The sequence below is a fragment of the Protopterus annectens genome, chromosome 10.part0, assembly GCF_019279795.1.
Source record: "Protopterus annectens isolate FY-2018-M chromosome 10.part0, PAN1.0, whole genome shotgun sequence".
Taxonomy (NCBI): domain Eukaryota; kingdom Metazoa; phylum Chordata; order Ceratodontiformes; family Protopteridae; genus Protopterus; species Protopterus annectens.
The window spans coordinates 673,743,312-673,770,811 of NC_056744.1; the positions used below are offsets into that span (position 1 = coordinate 673,743,312).

At 38.4% G+C, this 27,500-nt stretch overlaps 1 protein-coding gene across 1 annotated transcript in view; it reads left to right on the top strand.

The window, feature by feature from the left end:
• The window catches only part of C8A (complement C8 alpha chain), a 597,456-nt gene that overhangs the window by 206,914 nt on the left and 363,042 nt on the right, over positions 1 to 27,500 (top strand). Inside the window, exon 5 of the mRNA XM_044085514.1 lies at positions 5,062 to 5,251. Coding sequence (XP_043941449.1) covers positions 5,062 to 5,251 — 190 coding nt within the window. The remainder of the gene's footprint in view (positions 1 to 5,061; positions 5,252 to 27,500) is intronic.

Here is a 27,500-nt window from a genome sequence, read left to right on the forward strand (position 1 = left end):
ACAAGTGTATTGTTTTTGGTACTTTTTCTTGAATAAGACCATTTAAACCTATTTTTTCACTATGCTCACTATTCTTTCATTTTCTAACTTTAAATAGCTCAACAGTCCATATTTAAATTATGCTTGATTCCAAGAAAGCCATCTATTTCCTTGTTTCACCTCTTACGATTATTTTATTTTAGATCTTCTGCTTTTTTTAGTGAATTAAAGCTCTTTTCCTCGGTTTACCAATGTAATTTACTCCCTGCAATTTCATTTATTCAAAAAATTAATTATAAATTCCATTGTGTTTCCTTCCTTTCTCATAGTATTTCCACTGAATGCAAAACTTTCTTATCATTCTTACCCTATCAACATCTTTACAACTATTTTCCATTTGAAATCACAGGTTCTGACTAGCATCATTTTTAACTTACAGTGCTCATAATGTCCTTCTGGACATGATGCATTCAGATCTCCCTATTTATTAGCTAGCCGTGTTTTACTCTTTGATGCTGATACCCTTCCCAGTAGGGTTGCCACCTATCTAAAAAATTTACTGACAGAAAATCAGGGCCTTTGTCAGGAAATTCAGTTCTGATGAAAGTACTTGTCAGGTATCATTGAACGAGCTAACATATTTGTGAAGTGTACTTTCCAAAATGCTTATAGGTTCACTTGGATTTTTTATTTGTATTATAATAATTTTGTTAAAATAGTCTTCTGTTTGTTTCAGTTGGCATCCTGAATAATGTGAAGTGTAACCATTATCAGGCAGTTAGACTAATCAAAAGAATGCTCTTCATAATACAACATAGAAGAAGTACACAAATTGTCTGAGTTGTATTTTTTATAAATATGAGACAATAAATCTGTCTTCCAGTTAAACTTTATGTCCTTAGTGGTTCAGTCTAAGTAATATTGTCAATATGAATGAAATATGGATTCAGGAAAATTGAAAAGTACATATTACAGGAAAAAGTGTACAAATATTGTACATTTTTCTTCATGACCTCTTTTCCTCATTATGATTTTTAGAACCTCATACTTATTGAGTGTAATAGTTTCAACAAATATGCGAGTTACCAAAACAATATTATAAATTTCTTTTAAAATGAGTAACATGTTTATACATTTTATCTTTTAAATTGACCATGTTATTTACTGTTTCTTCAAAATTGTTGCTAGCATGATTATTGTGACAACCCTCCACTGGGCCAGTAATCAAGGAGCCTCAATCCTCACCACTGACACCAGTGGGGGACGTTCACTGGGAGGATAACAGGTACATGCACAGTATCTGCAGATACAGCTCTCTGTATCAAGCACAATCATGCATGATTTCCCTTAAGAGTATATAGGGAACAGAGTCAGTTCAGGGCTGGTTTTCTCCCTCTTTCTCCGGATCCCCAATAAGACTCTCCACTGGCACAGCTATAGAGTTGAGATCTCAGCTGTGTGTCCAAGCCAAGACCTCCAGCATCCCCTCTGTCCATCCAGTGCTTTGTGTTCCTGCCCAAATAGCTGAAACATACACTCTTTGAGGTTTCATTCACACACACACACACACACACACACACACACACACACACACACACACACACACACACACACACACACACACACACATACACACACACACCTGGGTAAGGCTGGCACAGGTATACTAGCTATGCCCTCTTCTTCCCAGACTATAAGGTAGTCATGACTACCACCAGACACTTCTGCCAGCTACCTAAAGGCTCTTCCAAGGCTACCCAATACACTGAGTGAAATTAATATTAATACAGGTGGTAGTTTGACCAAGAGCAAGGCTACTAGGAATGGCCCACATAGTGTCACCAAATAAATATGCAAGTACTCTCAAAGCTTAAATATCTCTATACAGATCAGCCACAATGAAATGTTTAAATATATTTAATAATAAATAATAAAATAACAAGAAAATACTAAGTATATATTCACAGTATCATTAGAGTTTAAAATCACAGGAAATATTTGAAACAGCATTGAAGGACAGGCTCAGACAAATAAAGAAAAACAATATCTAAACTAAGCTTCACTATATTCTTGACTGAATCAAAGAGAATTATACTATTCCCTAATAACTCACATAACAGAGCAAGGCAGATGATATGGTGAATGGTCCTTCTTGTTGACAGGCCAAAACAGAATACAGAATGCTCAGTCTCGCTAAGAGTCTTCTCAAAATAATATCTAAAATATTACCTCTGGGATAGCTTGGAGAATGACATCAGTTCTGGTCATCTGACTTCCAGTTCCCACGCAAACCCCCATTGCTGAAAGCTGGCAGGATTTAGCACCTACTTTAAAAATGCACACACACGAGTTTTTGCTCAGATCTGTTACTGGTGCTGGAAGTCATAAAACAACTTCATACTTCCATGCTTCCAGAGTGGTAATTAGTTCACACCAAAGACAATACAGAAAGCTGCCTACTATAGACTTTGTGTCTCTGTCTTCATTGAAACCAATGAGATAGCATCTTTATAGCCTAGCCCGTAAAGTGATTTAATTTCAAATATATTTTAGAATTTGCTGGACTGAGGTTAACCTTCCAGTTTCCTCTGTTAAAACATATACATTAAACCAGTTACAATAGTGCATGTGCCTTTCTGTTCTCTCTAGTAGGGCACACTGTGGATACATTTCAAACACAAGCGCTTTACAAATACCTTTTCAATACCAATATCTGTACAAATCAGTTTGATATACACATGAAATACAGTTCTAATGCATTTGTAACACAAGCATCTTGTATAAATCAAGCACAATCATGTACAATTTCCCTTAAGAGCAAATGGGGAACACAGTCATTTTGGGGCTGGTTTCCCTCTCTTTCTTCCTCATCACACCTCCAACATTTGCTATCCACCTGGGGAAGAATTCTTTGGAGTCTACTTGGGGTATAAAAATACCTTTGTAAACACTTCTGGACAAAGATCCTAAATCTTCTAGACTTTGTTGCATAATTGGCATATATACATATATGCCCCCATTATCTCTTTGTGAATTGCATATCCAATCTCTCTTCCCAATCCTTTCTAAGCTCCTCTGATTGATTCTTATAGTTATCATGCAATATTTTATATGTTCTACTAATTATTCCCTTTTTAATGTCAGATTCTGTTTTAGATTCTATTAAAAACTCTACCAGTGCTGGTCTTTTGTTTAAGACCCACCCTATTTATTTCTATTTGCCTATACTCTGATATCAATCCTTGATAGGGAAGGTAATCTCTAACCAGCAGTCCAAATAAATTCTTGGCGTCTTCACATTTGATTACCTTTCCCTTTCTAGTTATTTGCTCCCAGTACCTTGGTTACTTTGCCAGTTTTCTCCAATAAATTCCAGCCCCCTCTTGCCTATAGTCTGCATCCCTCCCTATTAACAGAATCTCTTTTTTCCATTCCCATGTTGGGTTAGTTCTTAAAGTACTCCCAGCTATTTAATGAATATAATATTCTGTATGATTGTTGTTGTTCTGCTTAAGAGTCTGCTTCCAAAATCCCAGTCTCTCCTTGTTTCTTTAGGTTCACCGTGTATCATCATCATCCCTTTCCACTTTGAATTATAGTTTTCTGCTTGTGTTATGTATAAGTGATATATGTATATATCTATATATAGATATACAGAGAGATATGTAGAGATATGTATATTCTATACTTGCCCTTGTGGGTCATGTCATGGTGACTGAACAGCCTGCTTACCAGGTTAGCAAATGATATGACATGGTAAACAATAATAAGTACGTTTCTTTACTTCACAAAACAAAATTCAACTACACTTTTTTATTCTAAAACCTAAGGTTGCAGGATCTGGTGGACAGATGTATTAGATTAGACAAAATGGTGGAGATGCACACATAAAGCTGATAAGTCTAATCAGTCAACTGTCAAAATTTACCTCCCTTATTAGGAATAAAGCAAAAAAATAATTAATAATTGGAGAAAAAGGCCCTAGGTTTTGGACCATTTTGAAATACTGTCACTATTTAACTTAGAACTTCACAAAACAATGTACAGCTTAGGAACAGATGAAAATTCAGAGATAAAATCAGAGGTGTCTGTAAATCATAGGAGCAGTTGAGAGGCTTGCCTTAATGTATGCATTCACATCCTTTTTTTCTGATTAAGTTAATAGTCTTGAAAGTCAGTTTAAATATCACAAGCAAGCTGGGATGACTCATTTGTTGGTCATGACAACTATTTTTCTGATTTTGCTAATATTACTTCCCAGGATCCAAGGTTGACCCCCCCCCCCCTTGTGGGGTGGGATAACTGTAGATGTGTGCCACTCAGTGGGCACGAAGCCTGAGGTGAGGCTATGATTAAACATGACACTTAGGTGAGGTACCAGTTCATTTTGTAGTTCATGTGGTACACAGCCCAGGATGTCATCTGGTCTCATGGATGCTATATTCCTAGCTTTGGAGAGTGTGGTTTTTATCTGTGTGGCCGTGATTACTGAAATTTGACAATCTTTCTGTATTGAGATGAGCCCTTTAGGGGGTGAGAGGGGGGTGAAGTTGGCACTGAATTGATCTGCCAGGATATTGGCAATGTCCTTGGGATCAGTATATTTAATGCCATTCTGTTGTGGCTCAGAGCAGATCTGAGCATTGCCATTTAGATTCTTGACATAGCTATAGAATGCCTTGAGGTTGTCACTGGAATCTTTAGCAATTTTATTTTCTTGCCAATCAGTCTTAAATTTTTCACATTACATGCTTGCATGATCCTTCCTATATTCCTAATAGACATTCTTTTTAACATAATTTCTTAAAAAAAGTTTTGAAATGGGAGAGTGTATCTGTTATTATTTTTTTAATGAGATGCAGGATTGATCCTAGCTTTTAGAAGAATAGTACAATTGTTTTCAGAGCACTCTCTATAAATTCTGTGGTTCATAAAATTATGAATGGATGCTTAACTTTATCTGCAGTGTACTCGTTAATATGTCAGTACAATTTTACGTATGTGTAGTCTTATGATAATGGAAAATAACAAGAACATATTATTTTCATATACCAGATGACATTATTTTATTTTTTTTTTCAGGTTTAATATCCTCACTCAGGAAAAAAAAGCAAGTGTTCTAGATGGCAATTATTATGGTGGCTTCTGTGAATATGTGTATAATGGTGACTGGCGGGAACTGAGATATGATAATGTTTGTGAGCGTTTGTACTATAATGATGATGAGAAATACTTCCGAAAGCCTTATAATTTCCATTCATATAAGTTTTTGGTGAGTATGTTATGATTTTTGTGTTATTTTATCATATATTGTTTCATGGCAATTTGAAGCCTGCAGTTACTTCCATTGTTTGGACTTATTACAGCAACAACTGCTTTGTGGGAGACGTTTTTGCAGTATTGGTGTTGTACTTTCTCTAAGACAGTGTCACAGCAGTATCTGCCTCTATAGAAGACTGGATTACTTGTTTTTCTCTCTCTCTTTTAACACATGATGGTGTGATCTAGAGGACATCTTTAGGAAAGTAGGGAGGAGCATTAGTTTAAAGCAATTTATTTTTGCTCATTTTAGTTTTTATGGGTGTCAGAGAACAGCACCAGGAGCTGGATAAATTGACTAAAGATCAGGTGTTCATCACAAAAAAGGGGGTGAGTCATACATTTTTTCAAAAAACACTTGTTCTGCAAACCAGTCAGCAGGAGTCTTCTATCCCTAAGACTCTAAATGTAAGTAACACTGAGGAGCTGCCTCACAGGACAAGGTCAAAGCTTGAGCGCAGACCCACAACAGATTAATTTGATCAGTGTAATCTTTAACAAATACAAATTATCAAGCATTTGAGTTTCAAAAACTGTCTACAAACCCCTTAGGAACTGCGAAAATAAACAAACAGTAAACTTCAGTATGGGTCTACATTACAAAGAAGAGTTGTGAGGGGAGACGGGGTCTGCTGTGGCAAGCGGTGGTCATAAGGCAGAGAAACATTTCTGGACCAGATGTTGTCATTCCTTCAGAGGATGTATAGACACACACACACACACACACACACACACACACACACACACACACACACACACACATGTGCAAGGACACACACACACACGCACACACACGCACACACACGCACACACGCACACACACACACACACACACACACACACACACACACACACACACACACACACACACACACACACACACACACACACACACACACACACGTCTACAGGAAATGTGGATTTCCATTTCTCCTACCTGCATATCTTTGCAGATGTTGGAGTAAACTAGAGCACCCACTGCATAAACACATAAACACAGGAATACAAAGGAGACTCTGCATACACATCAACTCAACCACGAACCAAACCAGGGAACCAAGATATGCAAGTAGGAGTAATGGATGGCCACAAGTGCGAGTGATTTACACAACTTCTCAGTGGATTTGAAACTATAATCTGTATTCTATGTATATGATGGTACCCTCATTGATTTTATATCAGCTCAATATGCTGTCTGATATTTCAAGATCATGAATTGTGAATTGGGTCTGCTTTTAATAATGTGTGGTGATGGCAACTTATAACATGCATGCAAAAGTGCATTCTCTGAAAAGAGATTTGGGATACAGAGGTTGCAAGTGAACCATCCAGTATTTGTTATGTTAACATTTAAAACTCTGTTTTGAAATTCTTAGCAGTTATAGCAAAACTGTCAGTTATCACTGAGGATTAAGACTCTGGGTTGTTAACAAATTGCTTTCTGTGGTCCAGGGTTTGATTGCATTAGCTACCATTTGCCTGTTCTATGACCTTGAGCAAATCACTTAAGCAGATGGTGCTTTGGGAAAATTGGGATAAGCTCCTCATTCATCTTCCAGACTGTATGTCTAGTACATCTGAAGACTCATAAATTCCAAAATTGTTGTTGTTATGTAAGACAATGTTCAACTCGGATAAAGGTCAGTGCTATACCAAGAAGCAGTTATCTAAAAGTCTTCTACACAAGTTCAGACTATTAAAAAAAACTTTATTATTATCAGGGTTATAAATAACACACACTACAAGCTGCTTGATATTTACAACATGTCAGGTTCAAGACATTTCTAGATAAGAATTGTTAACATATAGGATTCTGAAATTCCTGCAGAGGATTCTGGATTGACAACAAACTATGGAACCAATCTTCATAAGAGCAGGAAAGCTATTGATAAACATTTTGTCACAAGACAGTTTTCTTTTTAAAATATAGTGTGAGATTCTTGTAAATTCAGGTATAGAAAAAGGAAAGAATTATCACATTATTTAAGTAAACATAAGAGACGTGTCATTATGGAACAAATGCATACTCAAATTCTGGGGTGAGCTTCTCATGGTGTCACTGTGATATTTGGTCACATATACTGCAATCTAGAATATTCTCTACTAAAACACATATGCCATGTTTAACATCATACACAACATCACTTATCAGACTCCCTGGGCCATATATTTAAAGATAAAGTGTAAATAGCTGAACAACAAGTTAAAATACTTCCATATCTACCATTATGCACTCTATACTCCAGTATTGTGTTTATGATGTGTTGTTGGTAGTTGTTTACAAAAAACATAACTTTAAAATAGTAATACATCATCTCTGATCCCAGTTTTCTGATTCTTTGTGGTGTTCTCACTCCTTCAAAATGCCGCAGTTGGAAAATGAATAAAGACTCTTCTTGTCATGCAGCCAGAAAATCCATTCTACTCCTTTGTTTTATCACATGGTGATTCATGCAGCAAAAGAAGCTCTTCATTTCTCAGTTAATCACAAAGTTCAATGATTCATAAAATCATAGGCATTACAAAATAACTGAGTCTTGTGACCATTTATGCCGTGCCATTACCCACCATCAGATGAAGCGCCTTCTCTCTAGGAGGGCTAGGCCTATCAAGCCAAGAGTGAATCTGTAAATATCCATCCAGTTATCCAGTTCCCATTTGAAGGTAGCTGAAGTATCTCACTGCTTGATATGCAGTGGGAGTCTATTCGAGTATTGGGGAAGGTGATAATTCATGAACCTAGAAAACAATAATGGAAAAAAACTAAGGGTAATGCTGTTCAATGCCAGAAGTCTAAATCTCAAGATGCACGCCCTCGAAGCCCTCCTCAATATGGAGACCATCGATGTATGTGCTGTGACTGAAACCTGGTTCAAGGCTCCTGAGAGCACCCTGGCACTATCAGGTTTTACCTCATATCATGCTTTCTGGCCCCAAAACCCGGACCGTACCACAAAAGGAGGGGGTGTATCCATATTCATCAAGGATACCCACACCTCCAGGCTGGTGGCAACTCACGAAGCATCAGAGACCATTCAGGTGCAATTAATCATAGGCAAAACTGCTCTACAGTTTGTAGCATGTTACAGGCCACCCTCTCAAACTCAGGAACCCCACACAGCCTTCCTGAAGACACTGGAGAGTATAAATGTCTCTCCAAACGCCATCATATTGGGTGACTTCAACTACCCAAACATAGGCTGGGAACATTACTCAAGCCCCAATACCCTAGCCCAAAGGTTCCTGGAGTTCATAAACTCAAATGCTATGGAACAACTTGTCACCATTCCCACAAGAGGTGAAAATATACTAGACCTGATCATCACAAACATGGGGACAAAATGCTCCACACCGGAAGTATATCCCTCATTGGTGAGATCAGACCATAAACTAATCTCACTGGAGATCCACATCCCGCCCCCACCCCCCACAAAAAAGACCACAGTGAAGAACTTCTCAAAAGCCAACTTCACACTTCTTAAGACTGGTGTGGTATCCTTCAAGGCCAAGCCATTGGAAACCACAACCCACGCTGCTTAATCCCTTACAAATGCTTTCTACGAGCACCTCCAGGATTGCATGGATCAAGCAATCCCAAATAAAATCAAGACCCTTTCCACCAAAGGCAAGCGCCTGATCTGGTGGACCCCAGCCATAAACAAACTTTACAACAAGAGGAGAAAGCTACTACAAGATAGAGCAAAATCCCTAAAAGGGAAGACATCTCTGATCAATACTAGTAAAAAACTACGATCACTCATAAAATCATCCAAGGTCAACTTTGAGAGAAAAATCGCCATGGACTCAAAAGACAATCATAAGGCCTTCTTTAGCTATGTTAGAAATCTGGGTGGAAACTCCCAGATATGCTCAGAATTAGTCCAAAATAATACAAAAATCACTGAACCCACAGACATTGCAAACATATTGGCAGACAGGTTCAGTGAAAATTTCTCCCTCCCTCCCCAAAAGGAGAAATATCTATCCCAGCAGAGTGTAGCCTCCCAATCATCTCAAATGCCCAGGTGAGAGCTGCTCTCTCTAAAGCTAAAAACACAGCATCAATGGGACCGGATGGTGTCCCCAGCTGTGTGCTACACAAACTCAATGAGGAACTAAACCCACACATAAGGCTGCTGTTTAATCTTAGCCTTACCACAGGATACGTACCCAAAGTGTGGCGTACGGCAACTGTGGTCCCACTCCACAAAGGCGGTGCTTCTACGGACCCTGGTAATTGCCGCCCCATAAGCTTAACAAGCCTGGTCTGCAAAGCTATGGAGAGGATCATAATGGAACTCATAAATAAAGACATAGGGGACCTACAGACATTGGATCCTACCCAATTCGGCTTTGTCAAGGGCAGATCATGCCTCTTGAACTTGGTCGACATTTTTGAAACAGTCACCAAGGCCATTGATGAGGGTAAGGCAGTTCACACAGCCTACCTTGACCTTGCAAAAGCTTTTGACACAATACCCCACTCGGGTATCATAGAAAAGCTCACCAGCTTAAATGTAAACCCATATGTCACAAGATGGGTTGCAAACTGGCTCAAGGACAGAACCCACAGGGTTAGAGTTGCTGGTGCCATGTCAGACTCCAAGCCGGTCACAAGCGGTGTCCCACGGGGCTCAGTCCTGGGCCCCCTCTTGTTCGGCATCTACTTTTCAGAAGTGCAGGCAAACATAGGAGGATTGTGGCTGACAAAGTTTGCAGATGACTGCAAACTGGGCACCATAGTTGAAAATCCATCAGACACAGATATCCTTCAGAGAGGTCACATAGAAATGGATAACTGGTGCCAGATCCATGGCCTTAAGCTAAAAGCCAAAAAATGTATAGTCATACCCTTTGGTAAAAACAAGGTAACCCCAAGTTACCACATAGGTGGCAATCCATTAAGCACAGAAGAGGTTATCAGGGACCTGGGGACCCAAGTTGACAGTAACCTTTCTTTTGACACTCACATTGCCAAAGTGGTTAGGAGGACCTTCTACATTGCCCACCTGATTACGAAGGGATTTACATCCAGATCAAGGGAGGTCATTGTTCCCCTGTACTCTTCACTTATCAGACCAATGATTGAGTACAATGCCCCATTCGGAATGTATCTTACCCGACACCTGCAGCAATTGGAAAGACCCCAAAAGTTCCTCACCAAAAGGATAAAGGGGCTCAAAAATATGCCATATGCTGCCCGACTGAAGAAACTCCAGCTCTATTCAGTCGCATACCGTCTGCTCAGAGGTGACCTGTGCCTGACATACAAGGCCATGTCCAACCCGGAATTAATGGACATGCTCCACCTCAAAAATCCAAATCCACCAGAGCCACAAGAGCAAGAGACTTAAACCTCAACACAGATATAAATAGGATGTGCTGGAGGGACAGATTCATCACCCAGAGACTCCCTATGCTGTGGAACAGAATCCCGGTCCATGTGAGACAGAGCACCTCGCTGGCTCTGTTCAAGAGGAATCTTGACCAGTGGATGGGAGATCGTAGGTTTACCCCGGGGATCATCTCTGTATCACTGCTGGACAGAGGCATGGCAAACTAATGGGTATAGTATTCTTCAACCTAAGGGGTGGTGAAAGCCACACAACTCTGGCTAGGCTTATAAATGCCCTAGGGCAGATAGCCTAGTATGAACCTATGAACCTATGAACCTATCTCTCCACCTTGTTTTATCTGTTGGTTAAGATTTAGATACCTATTTCTAGTATCTCTTTTATAAGATACAGAAAGTCCAGGACTGTTGAATCACTAATGGATTACAAGGTGGAAGGCAAGGCATAGATCTCATTTCAGGAGTCCATAAGATACAAAGAATTGTTGGTCTTTTTAACTCATTTTCAACAACCAACAATATTTTTGACAATCATAATACCATATGAATGGAAGCAAAATAACATATCTGCTTGAAAAAGGTAGGTGTTTCAATTGTACTTTATCTTTAACTCAATATTTCCATGGCAAATTTTATGTTGGGCAGATGCCCAGTGATTTCAGATGCAAAAGGGTATGGAGATGCACTGTACAGACACTTGGTTTCACATTCTACTATGATCTCTGCATTTATGCGTATTGATTGTTGCAATTGGTCTGCATATTCTAATGCTTATTTACATAAGATTTTAACAATTAGGGAACATTGATGGATCATAAAATTAAGATCTTTATACCTAGCAGAGTTGAATGATGCATATGAATTTCACCCAAATGATTATATTAAATTCTTATAACGGGTTTGTTTAACAACTCTGTAAAAAACTAATTGGTGGAAATTTTCATGTACTGGGAAAATTATTTAAAAGTAAGTGTCTTTGAGATGAAACAAATATGTTGAAGAAGCTTTGTAGAGAAAACAGGTCCTTTTTATTGCTGTGAGTCACAACATTTAAGACAAAAATGATGTATATTCACTGGCTGCTTATGATTATTCTGCCAACATATAACCCACAATAAAGATTTTAAATATTACCATTTCTTAAGAATTTGTTAAGAATAAACTGACTGCATAAAAAACTCATTCAAAAAATACTAGACCATGTCATCTTAAAAAAACTAACTATTAATACTAATATTTTTAAAACCATGTCAGTCATTAAATGTCTCAATCTTATAATTTATTTTATTTGTATTCCAGGCTACAGTGCTGATCTTCATGGATCTTTTTCAGACAACCTGAGAGCAGTGTCTGATTAAGTGACATGATCAGAGTCACAGAGTTTGGCAATAGAGGCTGAGGGAATCAAACCTTGCTCCACTGGACCACAGGAAACAGCTTCTCTGGTCCTTAAACTTTTAAGCCAACTGCCAAGCACTCTGTATAATAAGTAATAACAAAAACAGTGTGATATTCACTGACAACTTAGCAGTTAATCTAAGTGTGATGGTAACTGATCTATGTTCATTAACATGTGGGAGACTGGTCACATTCAATAATAACTGACACCAAAGTTCTCTGTAAGTCAAAGTGTTCTCCTAATTTCTAGATCTCGGAAACCTTTCACATTAGTCAGTGATAAAAATAAAAAAATAAATAAATTAACCCAGTTAGTAGAATGCATTTTAATATTCTTAGTTTTAATATCTTAATTATGTTGGTGTCTTTTCCCAGTAGGCGGTCGCCACAGCGGAACTCTGGTCCACTAATGATTGGCAGTAGATTTTCACAGTGCCAAGTTGCCAGCTCGACACCCAACCTTCAACAAAGGCACGCCCATTCACGCATGTCTTTCGGAACGCAACTCGACCCGCAGGGAGGATATGCAGACTCCACACAGAAGGCAATCCCCGCACACTAGCTGAGAATCAAACAGGAGAACCTCTTGCTGTGAGGCAACAACGCTACTGCTGCACCACCGCGTATTCCAGTAAGGCAATCAAAGTAAAAAAAAATACTAACAAGATTGGTAGAGTATTTAATTCAGCTGAGTCTCAATTTTAACAATGTTAAAGGTTTTACAGCTTGCCTAGTAAACCACTCTCCTGCTTTTACAGGAGCAAAGTTGCTCACTATACACATTATTAAAGCAACACTGTTAGCAGGTCATTGCTAATTTGTCATGCTGTGGCATCAGTAATTATAGGTTATATGAAACGCATGCCATGGCTTACCATTCCAGATGATATTTATGCTTAGCACATGACTTCTCACCTTTTCTTGCTCTGTCCTCACCTTCAAGTTATACTGGTCTGTGGATAGCTGGAGAGTACTGATATGGTAAAAAATACTTTAGCCAATATTTTTATTTATTTATTTATTGTTTGTTTGTGTATGGAATGAAGCATTAACAAAAGCTTTTTCTTCATTTTCCCCATTGTTTCAGATTTCATGAATCAGTAATATGAATGAAAGCAATCTGGATGAAATTCAGAAGACCTTCTAATTATTTGAAAGGGTAGCAGTAGTATTTTACTGTGAAGGCACCTATTTTTTATGCTGGTTATTATTAGGTAAAGTAAGGAGATGGTGATGATTCTTATACCGGTTTGAGTAGGGTCTTGTATTATTTGGGTCAGGCTAAATTGCTGCAGCATTTTGTTCAGAGGCAAATAATCTTTACCAATAGCACTAATATTAAACTTACCAAGAATCACATGTTGCTCTGTTCACCTTTAGGTCATGTAGGCTACAGGGTGTTATGTAAAATAGAAACAGGTGGATGTGAGGGTGCAAACTGATGCAATCCACATGTCAGTTTGCACACCTAATGTGATATGTGCGAGTACCCAAATGGGACTGCAGTCATCTGTAGTGTGACAATTAGTGCAATTTGCAGTGATAATTAAGGTATCCCTCTTGATTAGATTTGACATACCACCTTCAGATCCAGGACCTAGTTTGTTATTATATACTAAATCTATATATCTGTATCTATCTATCTATAATAAACTTCAAAACTGGTGCTTGAGCCAAAATTATTCGCAAGGTATCCACATTTATGCAACTGCAACAAAAACACAACACCTCTGTAAAGATTTATTGTAGGAGTAGCTGCTTTCAGTCATTTCTGCATCTGCAGTTGGATTTTAACAGGACTTTTTCTACAATAAATCTTTACAGAGGTGTTGTGTTTTTGTTGCAGTTGCATAAATGTGGATACCTTGCGAAATTGGCTGTAAGCAACTTTCAGGTTGCAGACTGGTTTTGTCCACTGGGAGAAACAATAAAGGTCTTTACAGAGGTATTGTGCTGTTTTTTTTGTTGCAGTTATATGTTATATATCTATATCTGTCTATATATATAGCCTAATGGTTAAAGTGTTTACCTTACAAACACAAGGTGCAGGGTTTGAGTCTCTTAAGGGATAATTAACTAGGCTTCAAAATGGCTCATAAGGGCAGATAACCTAGTACTAACCTATGAATATATATATGTATATGGATAGATGTATATATATGTGTGTGTGTGGATAGATGTATATATATATATGGATCTACTTGAGTTTGCCGAATTTCCATTTCACCAAAATGTGAAATTGGCGAGTGGATTTACGCGAAAGTGCATTTTATCAATAACGCACTTTCACGTAAATAAGTAGTTAAACAAAAAAAAAAATAGTGAAATAAAAACAAACATGCAGTTTGCATGTTAACTTAGTTGTGCATCAATGTTTAGTGTTGATGTACAATTAAGCAGACTGTTGTTGAAACTGCAGTACAATGGGGATGAGGGAACATTCCCTTTTCCCCACAGTAGTGTGATCTCGGAGTGAGAATATTAAAGTAGGGGTGTGTGTGGGGGTGCAGGGGGGCTTGCCCCTGCATAAAAGTGTTTTTAGTGGGTTTTTTTTTTTTTTATGAATTTACACGAAAGTGCATTTTTGTTGAAACGCGCTTTCGTGTAAATGCATTCGCGGATTTACATTTTGTTGAATTAGTTGAAAGACAATAGATCCATATATATATATATATATATATATATATTTATATATATATATATATATATATATATATATATATATATATATATATATATAGATATATGTGTGTGTGTTTATATACACACACACACATATGTATATATAAATATATATATATATATATATATATACAGATATGGATATAAATATATCTGTGTCTGTGTGGTTCCCATTCAGAAGCCTGAAACATCATAAGCCTGAAAATCAAAATCCTGAAACCAAAAGCCTGAACATTCAGAATCCTGAAAACTCAAAATCCTGAAAGCCCAAAATCCTGAAAGACCAAAATCCTGAAACTCAAAATCCTGAAAACACAAAATAGACATACTGATGTCATTGTGGCTTTGCTATTGTTAGCCCTGTGGTGTTAGGTCATGCGTTGGGGTCAGGTAAGTGCGTTGGTTTTATTTTAGGGTTAGCGGTTTAAGTGAGTTAGGGTTAGGGCAGGTTAGGCATGTATGCAATAGTGACAAATATTGGGGTTAGCGGTTTAAGTGAGTTAGGTTTAGGCGCGGGTCAGGTGAGTGTGCGATAGTGACGGACCTTAGGGTTAGGGTTAGGGTCAGGGTCAGTTGGTAGATATTAGTGTCTTTATAGTGACATATTAGCATTATTTGTGTTTTCAGGATTTTGAGTTTCAGGATTTTGGTCTTTCAGGATTTTGGGCTTTCAGGATTTTGAGTTTTCAGGATTCTGAATTTTCAGGCTTTTGGTTTCAGGATTTTGATTTTCAGGCTTATGATGTTTCAGGCTTCTGAATGGGAACCGTCTGTGTATATATATATATATATATATATATATATATATATATATATATATATATATATATATATGTGGGTCTACTTTGAATAACCGAACCGCCACTTCACCGACACCCAGAAGATCGAGACGGAACGACCGAACAGGTAGGTGATCGAAAAGGCGATATTCCGACAGCCGAAAGATCGACAACGGCAACATGTGAGCGCGATCCGGTAAGTGTGCGATAGTGACGGATTTAGGATTGGGGAGCGGACGAATGCGTGTGATAGTGAGGGATTTTAGGTTAGGGTGTGGGAAAGGTGAGTGTGCGGTAGTGTCGGACTTAGGGTTCCGGTAAGGTAAGTGTGTGATAGTGACGTAGTGTAGTGTAGGGAAGGGTTGAGTGTGTTAGGGTTAGTATGCGGGTGGAGTGAGTGTGCGATAGTGACGGGCTTAATGTTTTAGGGTGGGTTAAGTGAGTTAGGGTTAGGGTGCAGGTAGGGTAAGTGTGCGATAGTGGCGGTGTTGAGGTTTAGGGGTGGGTTAAGTGAGTTAGGGTTAGGGTGCGGGTTGGGTAAGTGTGCGGTAGTGTCGGACGTTAGGGTTAGGGTTTAGGTTAAGGTTAGTGGATATGTTATTGTGTGCAATGTGTAGTTTACGTTTTTTGTGTCGGTGTAATGGTGTTCGGTTTTTTGAGTTGTTGGTGTTTGTCGGTGTTGTGTGTTTTCGGTTGTTTGGGGTCGGTAAATTGTGTGTCGGTGAATCGGAAGTTTGGTTATACAAAGTAGACCCATATATATATATATGTATAGTCGGACATTAGAGGTGTTGCATGGGAAACCAAACTTGAGTATAGGGAGTTATACTGGCAACTGATTTTAGAATCTAATAAATGGCCAGGATTGAATGATATGGTATCTCTAGCACCTGTATTGAAGCTTAGGGCAGCAAAATTGTGATAGGAATTCTCATTTTAAATTTTAAATAATCAAAACATCAATTTTAAACACTATTTTATATACATTTTTAACATTTGTAATAATATGTGCACACATTCATTTGGATTCATATCTGTATTTTAATTCAATCCAATTTTAAGTAGTGTTTATATGCACATTTTATATGCACTGTTTAGGTTAATAGGAGACTTGATACTGTTATACATGTGGGATTTGTTCAAATTTTCTTAAATTTTAGCAAAAAATGAGTAATTGATGCAGTTTTTGGGTTGAAGGATTTTAATTTCACATTCTTTAAGGTTTTAGATATGCTGGCAATGATATGAAATTGAGCCACTAGATGTTGCTAATACATTCTTAATATATTAACAATTTTTTTTTTAACATTCTCTTTATTAGTTTTAGAAAAATAAATATATTAACAATTTTTTAATGCTTTTAATATGGTATACATTAATTGAATGGGATTTATAACATCTATATTTTTATTTGTATGTTTAATATATGTTTCTTTGATAGGGTATATAAATGTTTTAGTAATAAGTAGAGGTATATGCTTCCTATTAAGTAATATGAATTGTATTATTTTGGTACTGCAATAGTTAAGACAGGTTAATTGAATAATTTTATGTAATTTAATTCATTGATAGGAGTTTATATATTTGTTTTTAGGTAATGCTTGTGTATATCTGAAGAAGTTGTGGACGAAAACGTACTGCTTACTGTTGTGGTCATCATTAGAGAGTGCTGTGCTTAATACCTGTCAATAAACGTGTTTTTGTGGAAACGGCTATCCGGGTGCTTTTTTCTGTTGTTGTTAGTGACTTTTGGTGCCTTTTCCTCTTTTTACTTGTATATATATATATATATATATATATATATATATATAAAATGGGTTACCTTCGTTTGATCGACAGCCCATTTGACTGAAATCCATTTGATCGAAATTTAATTTGACTGACAACCAGTAATTCAGTACACTTCAAGGCAAATAACAGGGATTGATCCTCCTCCCCAATGTCATGCGACCATGGAGTTGGTATATATAGTTAGAGAGGTGTGGGGGGACACAAAAATGTACAGATTTTGAACGAAAATAGGTAGGGGGCTTCACTCCCCCCTCACACCCCCCAATGTGGGGGGCTGCACCCCCCACACCCCCTAACTATATATACCAGCTCCAGGGTCGCACGACCTTGGGGAGGGGGACAAATCTCTGTTATTTGCCTTGAATACTGGTTTTCGATTAAATGAAATTTCGATCAAATGAGTTTAGATCAAATGAAATTTCGATCAAATGAAGGTAACCCAGATATATATATATATATATATATATATATATATATATATATATATATATATACACATATATATCTTAAAGTGTCTTATATAAAAGTTTAGGGGTCATAATCATCTTACAACTAGGCTTCTGATATTTTATTTTAACATTTATTTACCAGCAAAGTCTGACTTGGAATGAAGCCAATTTTCAGCGGAGGCATGTCTTTGAAATGTGAGAGAAACCAGAGCAGCTGGAGGAAACCCACAGAAATGCAGGGAGGATATGCAGACTCTGCACAGAAGGCACTTCAGCTGAGAACTGAACTGGAGAACCTCTTTGCTGTGAGGTAACAATGCTACTGTTGCACCACTGCACTGTCCATTATAGCAAAAAATAGGGATTTTCTGGTAAGAGCCATACTTCAAGTATACTCCATTTATTATTAAGACTGCATGCATTAAGGCAAGCAATTTTAAGGTATTTATTTATGATATCATAGGTGATTGGTTTGGGTAATTGATGGCTGAGTTGAGCTGATCCTGCTTTGACTGAATAACTCTTGAATGCATAATTGTGAGTAGCAGATGGTAGCATCTTGAGAGAAACTTTAGTTTGGGGTTGAGGACTGGTTACCTCTGAAGAAGAATGCATAGCAATAGAAATTGTTACCTAGTAACATAAGTGAGTTATGGCTGCCATCACTCACTAGATTGTGTATTATTATTTAACAGTAGTAGGCCTTTGTAGGGCTGGGGGTTCCTGACATCATTAATGAAAAAATGGGGAGGTAACTGTAAAGAACAGACTGAAGGCTAAAGTGACTAAATTGAAGGACAGCATGCCAAAGAAAGGGCTGAGAATTTAAAAATTGGTATAAATGAATCTGCAACTTTGATGGGGTTATAATTGTAGAGGCTGAGATGGATAGATGATTCAAATCGGTAATGTGCAAGAGGTATAAAAGAGAATATATCAGGTTAATTATGGGTGACAGAGGTGCTATGCTGGAGAGAGAGAGAAAGAGAGAGAGATGGTGGGAGTAGATGGCAGTAAGTACTTTAATGAAGTGTTTTCTACTCTAACAACAGGAGGAGAAAACATGGGTAAAGGAAACACTCTAGCCTAACTCTTGTCTTGGTTGTAAATGGAATCTATCTTATTGAATTAAAAAAATAAGCATACTTTCTAAACCATGTCAAGATGTGCAGTAAAATTGCAGCTAATCTACTGCAACGGATATGAGTTAAAATGATCAGTTGAGTGATGGACCACAGCCTATCTGCCACTTAGATGGTTTGCAGAGGTTAAATTGCACAGCCTATCTGCCACTAGGCTGTTGGAGTAATAACAGCAGTAAAGAGACTGAAATAGCCGAGGATGAAATTAAACTACAGCCTACTTTCACTTAGACAAGAAAGTAATCTTATCTGACAAAAAGTGAACGAAGGTATCAGCCATTTTGCTGCCTAGGCTGTGTACACAAGTTAAACTATACAGTCTAATTGTTGTTTAGACAGAGGAATAGTATAACCAGTAAAGTAAAAGACCTAACAAGAGAAGAAAGAGCAGTCTGTATCCCACCTAGCCTGAGTGAAAAGATAACTGTTAGTCTACCTGCCACCTAGATTGTTTGAGTAGAAATGTAGAATGCTGGGCTGTTAGTAGCTGCAATAAAAGTGCAGTTTGATATCAAAACTAGGAGCAAGGGGACCTGGCAAGGTAGAAGATACCTAATTTATAAGCTTCCTGGGTTTTATGCAAACCTTGATTTGTACTGCTTGTCTACTACCTAGAATATTGTAGTAATAGTATAAAGGAAGAAATTGTCAGGACATAAGCATAGTCCAAAGGTATAAACAAAAGAGTCAAGTGAGAGGAGGAGGAGAGAGAGATCCAGCAGAGGAAGATGTAGGGAAAAAGGGGAAGGAGATTATGTGACACAGATGTTGTTTAAAGAAAACCCCTTCTATAGCAATGTTGTCCTGCAAGTCACAAATATGCAAAGGAAGACTGATAGGACATACAGTGAAACAGAAGAAGTACAACAGGAAACAAATGTTTACAGTCCAACTGTCAGAGGCGTGAAGAGAGCACTGGCCTTGGAGTTAGAGAAGAAAATGATAGTGTTCAGGTAAAGTGAGATCTGTGATCCCGCCATATTAATCAGGAGGAAATATTGTCACTGATGGGTTAATACTGAGTTTGTCAGAGTGTTAGGTAGAGTAAGGGGAGGTGCTGTGAGTGCTGTGTCAGCTATGTAGTATAATATAGTGTTTTGGTAATAAATTCTAGGATATAATAATTTTAAATACTGCCTGATTATTAAGTCAAGAAGTTGTGAGAGTAACAGAATCAAAGTTTAGGCAGAAAAGAGAACAGGCTAGTTTGACTCAAGCTGTAAAGCTTTCTTTGATGATTAATTTAAGTGTATAATTTTGACTAGAGATTAGGCCTGCCAGATATGCTTTCTGATGATAAGGGGATGAACTGTATTGTTGGATGGTCAGTAAAGTGATATACTTTTTATTTTATTTTACATTTGTTTACCGTTTACCATTTACCATTTACCATTTGCAGGTACGGATCAGGTGTACAAACAGTAAGAGATGCAGGAACCTTACTGATTATGATGTAATTCGAAAAGTGATGTGTTTAGTTGAGACTGGTTGATTTCTGGTGAGGTAGATTGTAGGAGTGGTTAGATAAGTATGAATTTAATAGAATCAGGGTTGGAATGGTAGTAGATTGGGGAGCAATGGGAAGGCATGCATAGCTTGGCAGAGTGGTGTGTTGTTCCAGCCTCAGTTAACACAACACAAAAAAGAATCAAAGAAAATGGCTTAACAAACCACAATGGCAATTTAGTACTTTGCTAGAAGCAAAAGTTGAAGGTAATAGCATTCTCATTTCAAGTCATAGACTGTGAAAGCTTCCATAAAACATTCACACCCAAATACTATTGGATTCAATTAATCAAAATGACTTACAACCAATTGTGCGTAAGTCCAACTAGTGGTAATAACATTTGTTTTTAATATTGTAATAACAACCATTGTATCTAATTGCTCCTGACTCACATTTACCTTATTGCTTCTAAACATAGACTGTGATATCATCCAACTTAACCTAAGATTTAGCACCCATAAATTGAGACAGGGGTAAAGTTAACCATGTTAAAATTATGAACTCTTTGTGAACAGGAAATATCTTTAACATTACTTCTTATAAGAGTACAGTCATCAGGAAAGCAGTGTTCCTGTGCAGCCTGTAAGAGTATATTTGTTTTACAGGAAACTTCCCTGTACTCTTAAAATTTGTTTTCAAACTCTAATATCTGAAGCCCTTGTAAAGCTGCATACATACATACATACATACATACATACATACATCTAAGCAATCTAAAAGCTGACATGATTTGCTAACCATGACAATGAAATGGTCAGCATGGGAGGTCTAGAGCAGGAATTATTAAGAAGTGTTTACAAAATGTTATGCTACACTGTAGGATGCATATAGAATTTCATATATATTATCAAGTAATGCATACAAAATATTTATAAGAGAAATGCTAGCAATCTAAAGAATAAACTACAATGTCTAATGTTATTAGAAAGCACCATACATTTGATGGTTTTATAACCAAGCTCAGAGAACACCCACTATATGAATATGAATACAAATGCTTCAGATACAGAATAACAGAATAATAATGCTCTACACTTATGCATCAAGCAGCTGCATCAAATAATATGAATACTAAAAAGTGAGAGGCTTTATTAACACAGATTCAAAGGCATGTTACTACAAAAATAACCACAATAGATCATTAACCATTCCTCATTAATATTTGGAAAGATAAGAAAGGTGTCCATTTTGACAGTCTATAAGAATTTAAGTTAAATTTTATACTTTTTAATTTTAGACTTTCATCAGTTGATGTATTATTTCATCCAGTTGTACACGTATTGGATTACCCATTACCAACAGCTCAAAAAATAGATGCAAGAAAAAACAGATATAGTAGCCCACGAAAAGAAGACAAAAGTAGCATTGATTACTGAAATTGCTGCACCCAGTGATTATAGTGTTGTACATACAGAGAGATACAAAGTCATAAAATACCAGGATTTGCAGGTAGAAATGAGGTCAGTTTGGAAGAGATACCCAGACAGTTCTAATAGTAGAAGGACGAATGGGTCTCACAAAAAGGAATGTACAGTCTTATTTAGATATGCTATCGATACATATAACTCAGTATGAATTGTAGAAGGAGTCAATACTGGACAGATTGTGGGTGCTGTAAAGGACACTTTTGGCTACCATCAAAGACTGAAACAATAATAATTTCACAAACTGTAATCATACTTTGACTTAATATTAGACATACAAAAGACTTACCCCCGGATTCACGAAACCTCCATGTAAGACTTAATATGTCTTACTTGGAGGCTGCAGTTGAACAGTATGACATCAGCGTGCCATGAATATTCATGAAGGCACGCTGACTCATCTGTAACTCTTACACGGACTGAGTAGGAAAGCAGGGGGTGTGTCCAACTGCCGAGCAGTCTAAAAGTCCACACCCCTGCAAGGTTTTAAAAAGCATAATGTCAACAGACAAGAGCGAGTTCGGTCAAATGTACTTGCACCCAACACTACATTCCCTGACACTGTAAACCCCCATCACAGTTATAAAACATAAAAAATTAATTTTATTTTTTTTAAATCCACGATATAGCTGCCCATATTTGCACTTGTTTGCACGGGTTTGTCCATTGCTTAACCACAATTGTGACATTGAAGAGCATATAAGAACTACTTATACAAATTAAGCAAATAGCAATAGCGTAATGGTAGAGCGTATGCACAAAGAAGAAGCATTCATGGTTTGAGTCCCACCACTCCCCTTCCTATTTATGTTTTAAATCAGTATTTGAAATAATACCAGACATATATGATTAAAATATTATTAAAAGCAGTGAAATGGCCAATGTATCAGTGAACAAAATATATATTTTTAAAGGATCCAGATATATAATAGCCTGCTGTTAAGCAGTGCTTTACCCAGCTAAACAGAGGTGCCCATAGTTTAATAGCACTTTACCCAGCTAAACAGAGTTGCCCATAGTTTAATAGCACTTTATCCAGTGCAATAGAGTTGCCCAAAGTTTAAAAGTGCTTTACCCAGCGCAATATGTTTGCGCGGACGTGCGCGCCACGCCAACCAGGGCAATGTAGGGCACCGGCGAGCAACGTAGAGCTAAGTTGCTTAAACTCAGCCACACCCCCTAGCCTGTCTAGACAGTAATAAAATAAAAGAATGACAAGGTTCAAACCCAAGACCCTATGCCTCATAATCAAAGTACAGAACCACTAAGCCATGACAGCTTAGGAGACAAAGCCACTATTAACATACATATACTTAGAAATGGTAGATTAACCATTACTAAGCTGGTCTGCAGTCAGCTTAGAATTCTCAAAAATGGCCAATTACAAAAAAGTGCAGGAAACGCGACATATTTAAGCCCCATAGGCAGGAATACTCGCCATAACTGATTGTATCTCACATTTGCAGTCAGAATGGCAGGTGCAGGAGAGGTTTCACGCTTCCGAGCGCAGCGTTGGGGCATCGAGGAGTCAAAATACATGGTTTGGCTCCTTGTCCACCGTCATGAGTCCAGACTCCTGCAGGGCCAGTTCCAAGGGATGGAATACAAGGCTGAGGCTTGGAACCGGTTAGCTCATGACCTCACCAGTGCCACAGGCATTCCTCGCACCAGTGAGCAGGTCCGTCACCACCATGCAGACCTGAAGAGATGGAAGGAGGACTGCTTGAATCAATGGATCCAGGAGGCCCGTGGGATGCAGGATGCCCCATGACTGAGTATGTAGCCATGGAATGCAGTATGTAAGAATTGATAACTGAGTTTGTATAATGGATAGGTATGTCTCAATATCCCTTCATTTACTTTACAGCTGCAGGTGACCGTGCTGCGAATCAGCAAGCCTATGCTGATAGGCTGCAAAGGCTGTGCCACCAGGCAGGTTAGTGATTCTTTTGCATGTTTTGTTTTATAAAATAGGGGAGAGAGCATTAAATAAAGTGTTGTAGTACAATAATACAGCCATAAAATGGCCTGAATAAGTCCTCTGCATGTACTGTTATACGAAAATTCATATAGCTAGAAAAAGAGCATAGTAACCCATTAAGAAAGGTAACATATGTCTGGAATAAAATCTCTGCAGGTACTGTCATATAAAATAAGTGACTGAGCCTGAAAAAGTGTGTTCTAACCCATTAATAAAGGTCTAATCTGTCTTGAATATGTCTTCCATATGCACTGTTACAACAAATAAAGGTGTGAGTCTGTGGAAAAGTGTGCAATGTCAGTAATAAAGGTTTAAAACCTGGAGTGTGTGCATGTCACTTAGTTTGAATTGTTGTTGTACCCTTGCATTATACAAATAGTACTGTTTTAAAACGTGCTGGCAACCCAGAGTTCTGCAGTCCCATCTAAAGTGGGTGTTGGAAGTGCTAGTAGCTGTGAAGCATATATACAGTCCTCAACAGTCAGTTACTGGCTGGCATGCATAAGTAAATCTTGCACACGAGTAGCATGCTAATATGTTCCCCAGAAATGTGAGTGTGCTTCCATAAATGCAGGGTTCTGTACAAATTGAACTGAAAATGTCATGTGAAAACATCCAATGTAGATAAAGAAATATAAAAGCAATCATGAAATATGTAGCAGTAACATCAGCATCTTGGACAGTTAGTATGTCAGATATAGGTCAAGTATATATTGAACTAGCCAAACCCATTACACAACCTAATGCATGGTGGCAAGTGTAATAATACATGTAGGGAATATACAGTTGCAGTCATTAGGAATATAGTGTAGAGTAAAAGTAATTATAACATGTTAACTGAGGTTCTTTTCTACACCCTACTGTTTGTGCATAAACCATGCAATTCCACACCTCAATGGGTATGTGTAATCTTAAATATTTTTTGGGACATATGTCATACTGTTTTATAAATATTTGCATTCATGTTGATGCATGTGCCCTGTTCAAACACCACGTTCATGGTGGCCTGTTGCTACCAAACATCCCTACATGCTGTTGGAATATCCACTGTCATTCAATATATACATGTGTTATGCTTGCTGTTCAACTGTTGGAACCTTGGTGTGTTGGGTTAATGGGAATATTACTGCATGCTTTTACAAATAATCTTGAATGCTGTTGTTTATGTTGTAATTAAACACACCTAATCACAGAACGTATGGGAAGGCCGGTCCCAGCGGACCCACCTGTCCCTCCTCAGTTGGCAAGTGCACCTGGCACCAGCAGCTCCGGTGCCCAGCCCGGGCTCCCCTCCTCCATTGGTCCTGTGCCACCTTTGGGTGGAAGTGCTGCAGGGGATGGAGCTCATCCCCCTGTGCAAGCATGGGCAGAGAAGGGCCACCTGTCACCCTTCGAGGGGTCCTGGCTGTGGTGTGTAGGGAGATCCAGCGTTCAGTCACTGATCCCCTATGCCAGCTTGAAGCGAGAGTGGAACGTCTCTCGGGTGAGCCTGCCCATCCTACTCAGCCCCCAGCACAGCCACCCTTGGGGCTGTGAAGGTGCAGTGGTGACTGCCCATGGGTGGGGATTTCAGTTCCACTGTTATCATCTGTGGGCTCATGGGCTTGCGCTTTCCAAACAACCTCCCCTGTCAATTGTGTTCACCCACCCCATGTGTCAAATACCGCCCCTGTATGCATCTTGTTTGTCTTGTCTGTTTACCTCCCCAACCTACCTCCCCAAATATACCTACATCCCCTACCTCACATTCCACTCTCACCTGAAAAAAAAAAATAAAAAAAGGCAATCTGTTCCCACAAAAAAATTACTCCCCATACATAGCTGCCCATTTTGCACACATGTCCGCCGGACATGTAAACTGAGAATTATAATTGGCACTGCAACATACTCTGTTGTCCTCACCCCTCTCTCAGGGGTGGAAGGTTGCAAATTTCACACCAAATTACGAACATATGCACAACTGTTGCTTTTAAAGAAATGGGCAGCTATGGGCCTTCCCTACACCCTTCCTGCACATCCCAGCTGGTTTTCCTACTGTCTTTCCCTCTTTGTGCCCTCTTTTTCACCACTTTCCTATCTCCCCATTTTCTTTTCTTTCAAAGAAATTAGCACGGGATAAGCGGGAGTAAGCACTTTTAAGCAGTAGTAAACGGGGGTGTGCGATTGTGAGCTTGTGGACGCTTAGCTTAGCATCGCTAAGCATCATGCAAACCAGCGCAAACCCACTTACAACTGCTTAAAAGTGCCTTAGTCAATCTGTATGACAGGGCCCTTGTACTGCTCAGCAGAAAAATAGAATACCCCTGTCAGTCTCGAACTCCAGACCTTAGACTCACCAGACTGCATGAAGTACCACTAAACCACAGCAGGTATACAAGAACTTGGTGCTGAAAGAAATATATCATGCATTACAATGAGTGAATGTAAAGGGAAAATAGGAAGGTCATAACACAAAGCTTGTTCTGTGGATCTTTACTAGCAATTGTTGTGGAATTGCATTACATGAGTGTGATAAGAGAAGCAGCCATGCTAGTAGGGAATAATGTTACAGTAGCACCTTACAAACCCAACACAGTATCAGAGCAGGATAAACACTGGCATATTTGAATAGGTCAGAGGCCAGACCTCCCAACTGTGACTGATTTACAGGGATGTCCCTGATTTACAAACAAATGTTAGCTGTGCCCCTCTGACTCCCTGTGAAATGTACTAACAGTAGGCAGAAAGGTGAGGAATCCCACTTAATGATAAATGTCAATACGTGAGAGTAGACACTGCTTGCATGTCAGAAATGGTGTAGTAGTACATATGCTCCGAATACCCCAAAGTCTCAACTGCAAAATAGCTGAAATATATCACAGGTGTATCCCACTGATATGTACCTTTCCCTGAGGCTGTTCAAATATACCTGAGAGTATCTGAGGCCTGGAAGTGTCAGAAACACACAGGCATATCAGCCTGTCTGCTGTTACACACCCTGTGAATAGCTGTAGAATGAATTCCACAAGCATGCCCTTATGTAGGAGTACAACACAGAAATATCAAAGGATGTAGCCATGTACTACTAGCAACCACCTGTTACAATGCTATTGTTCATGTGCTGAAAAGACTGGTGTGGTGCACAGTCAGTGAATACTAGGCTAACCTCTGTCTACCATCTGGATATGTCCACAGGTGGGAGCTACTCAGACAGATTACTAGCCTTTATAGACTTACAGGTACACAGCAACTCTGCATGTTCAGCAAGATAAACATCACACTATAATAAATAATGCACTCTGCAGTTCTGCACCCCTACCCAAAGGTACTATATACCCATGTAGTCAAGCACAACCAAGGGTGTAGGTAGGCATACACAGTACTGAAATATGTCCAGTTGTCCTGAGCAGACTGTGCTAATGTCAACACAAACAAACCACAAACTGTTGAGAAGTGAGTAATGTGCTAATGCCAGTATAGCAGTTCACAAATAGAGTACTGATACGGTAAAAAATACTTTAACCAATATTTTTATTTATTTATTTATTGTTTGTTTGTTTATGGAATGAAGCATTAACAAAAGCTTTTTCTTCATTTTCCCCATAGTTTCAGATTTCATGAATCAGTAATATGAATGAAAGCAATCTGGATGAAATTCAGAAGACCTTCTAATTATTTGAATGGGTAGCAGTAGTATTTTACTGTGAAGGCACCTAT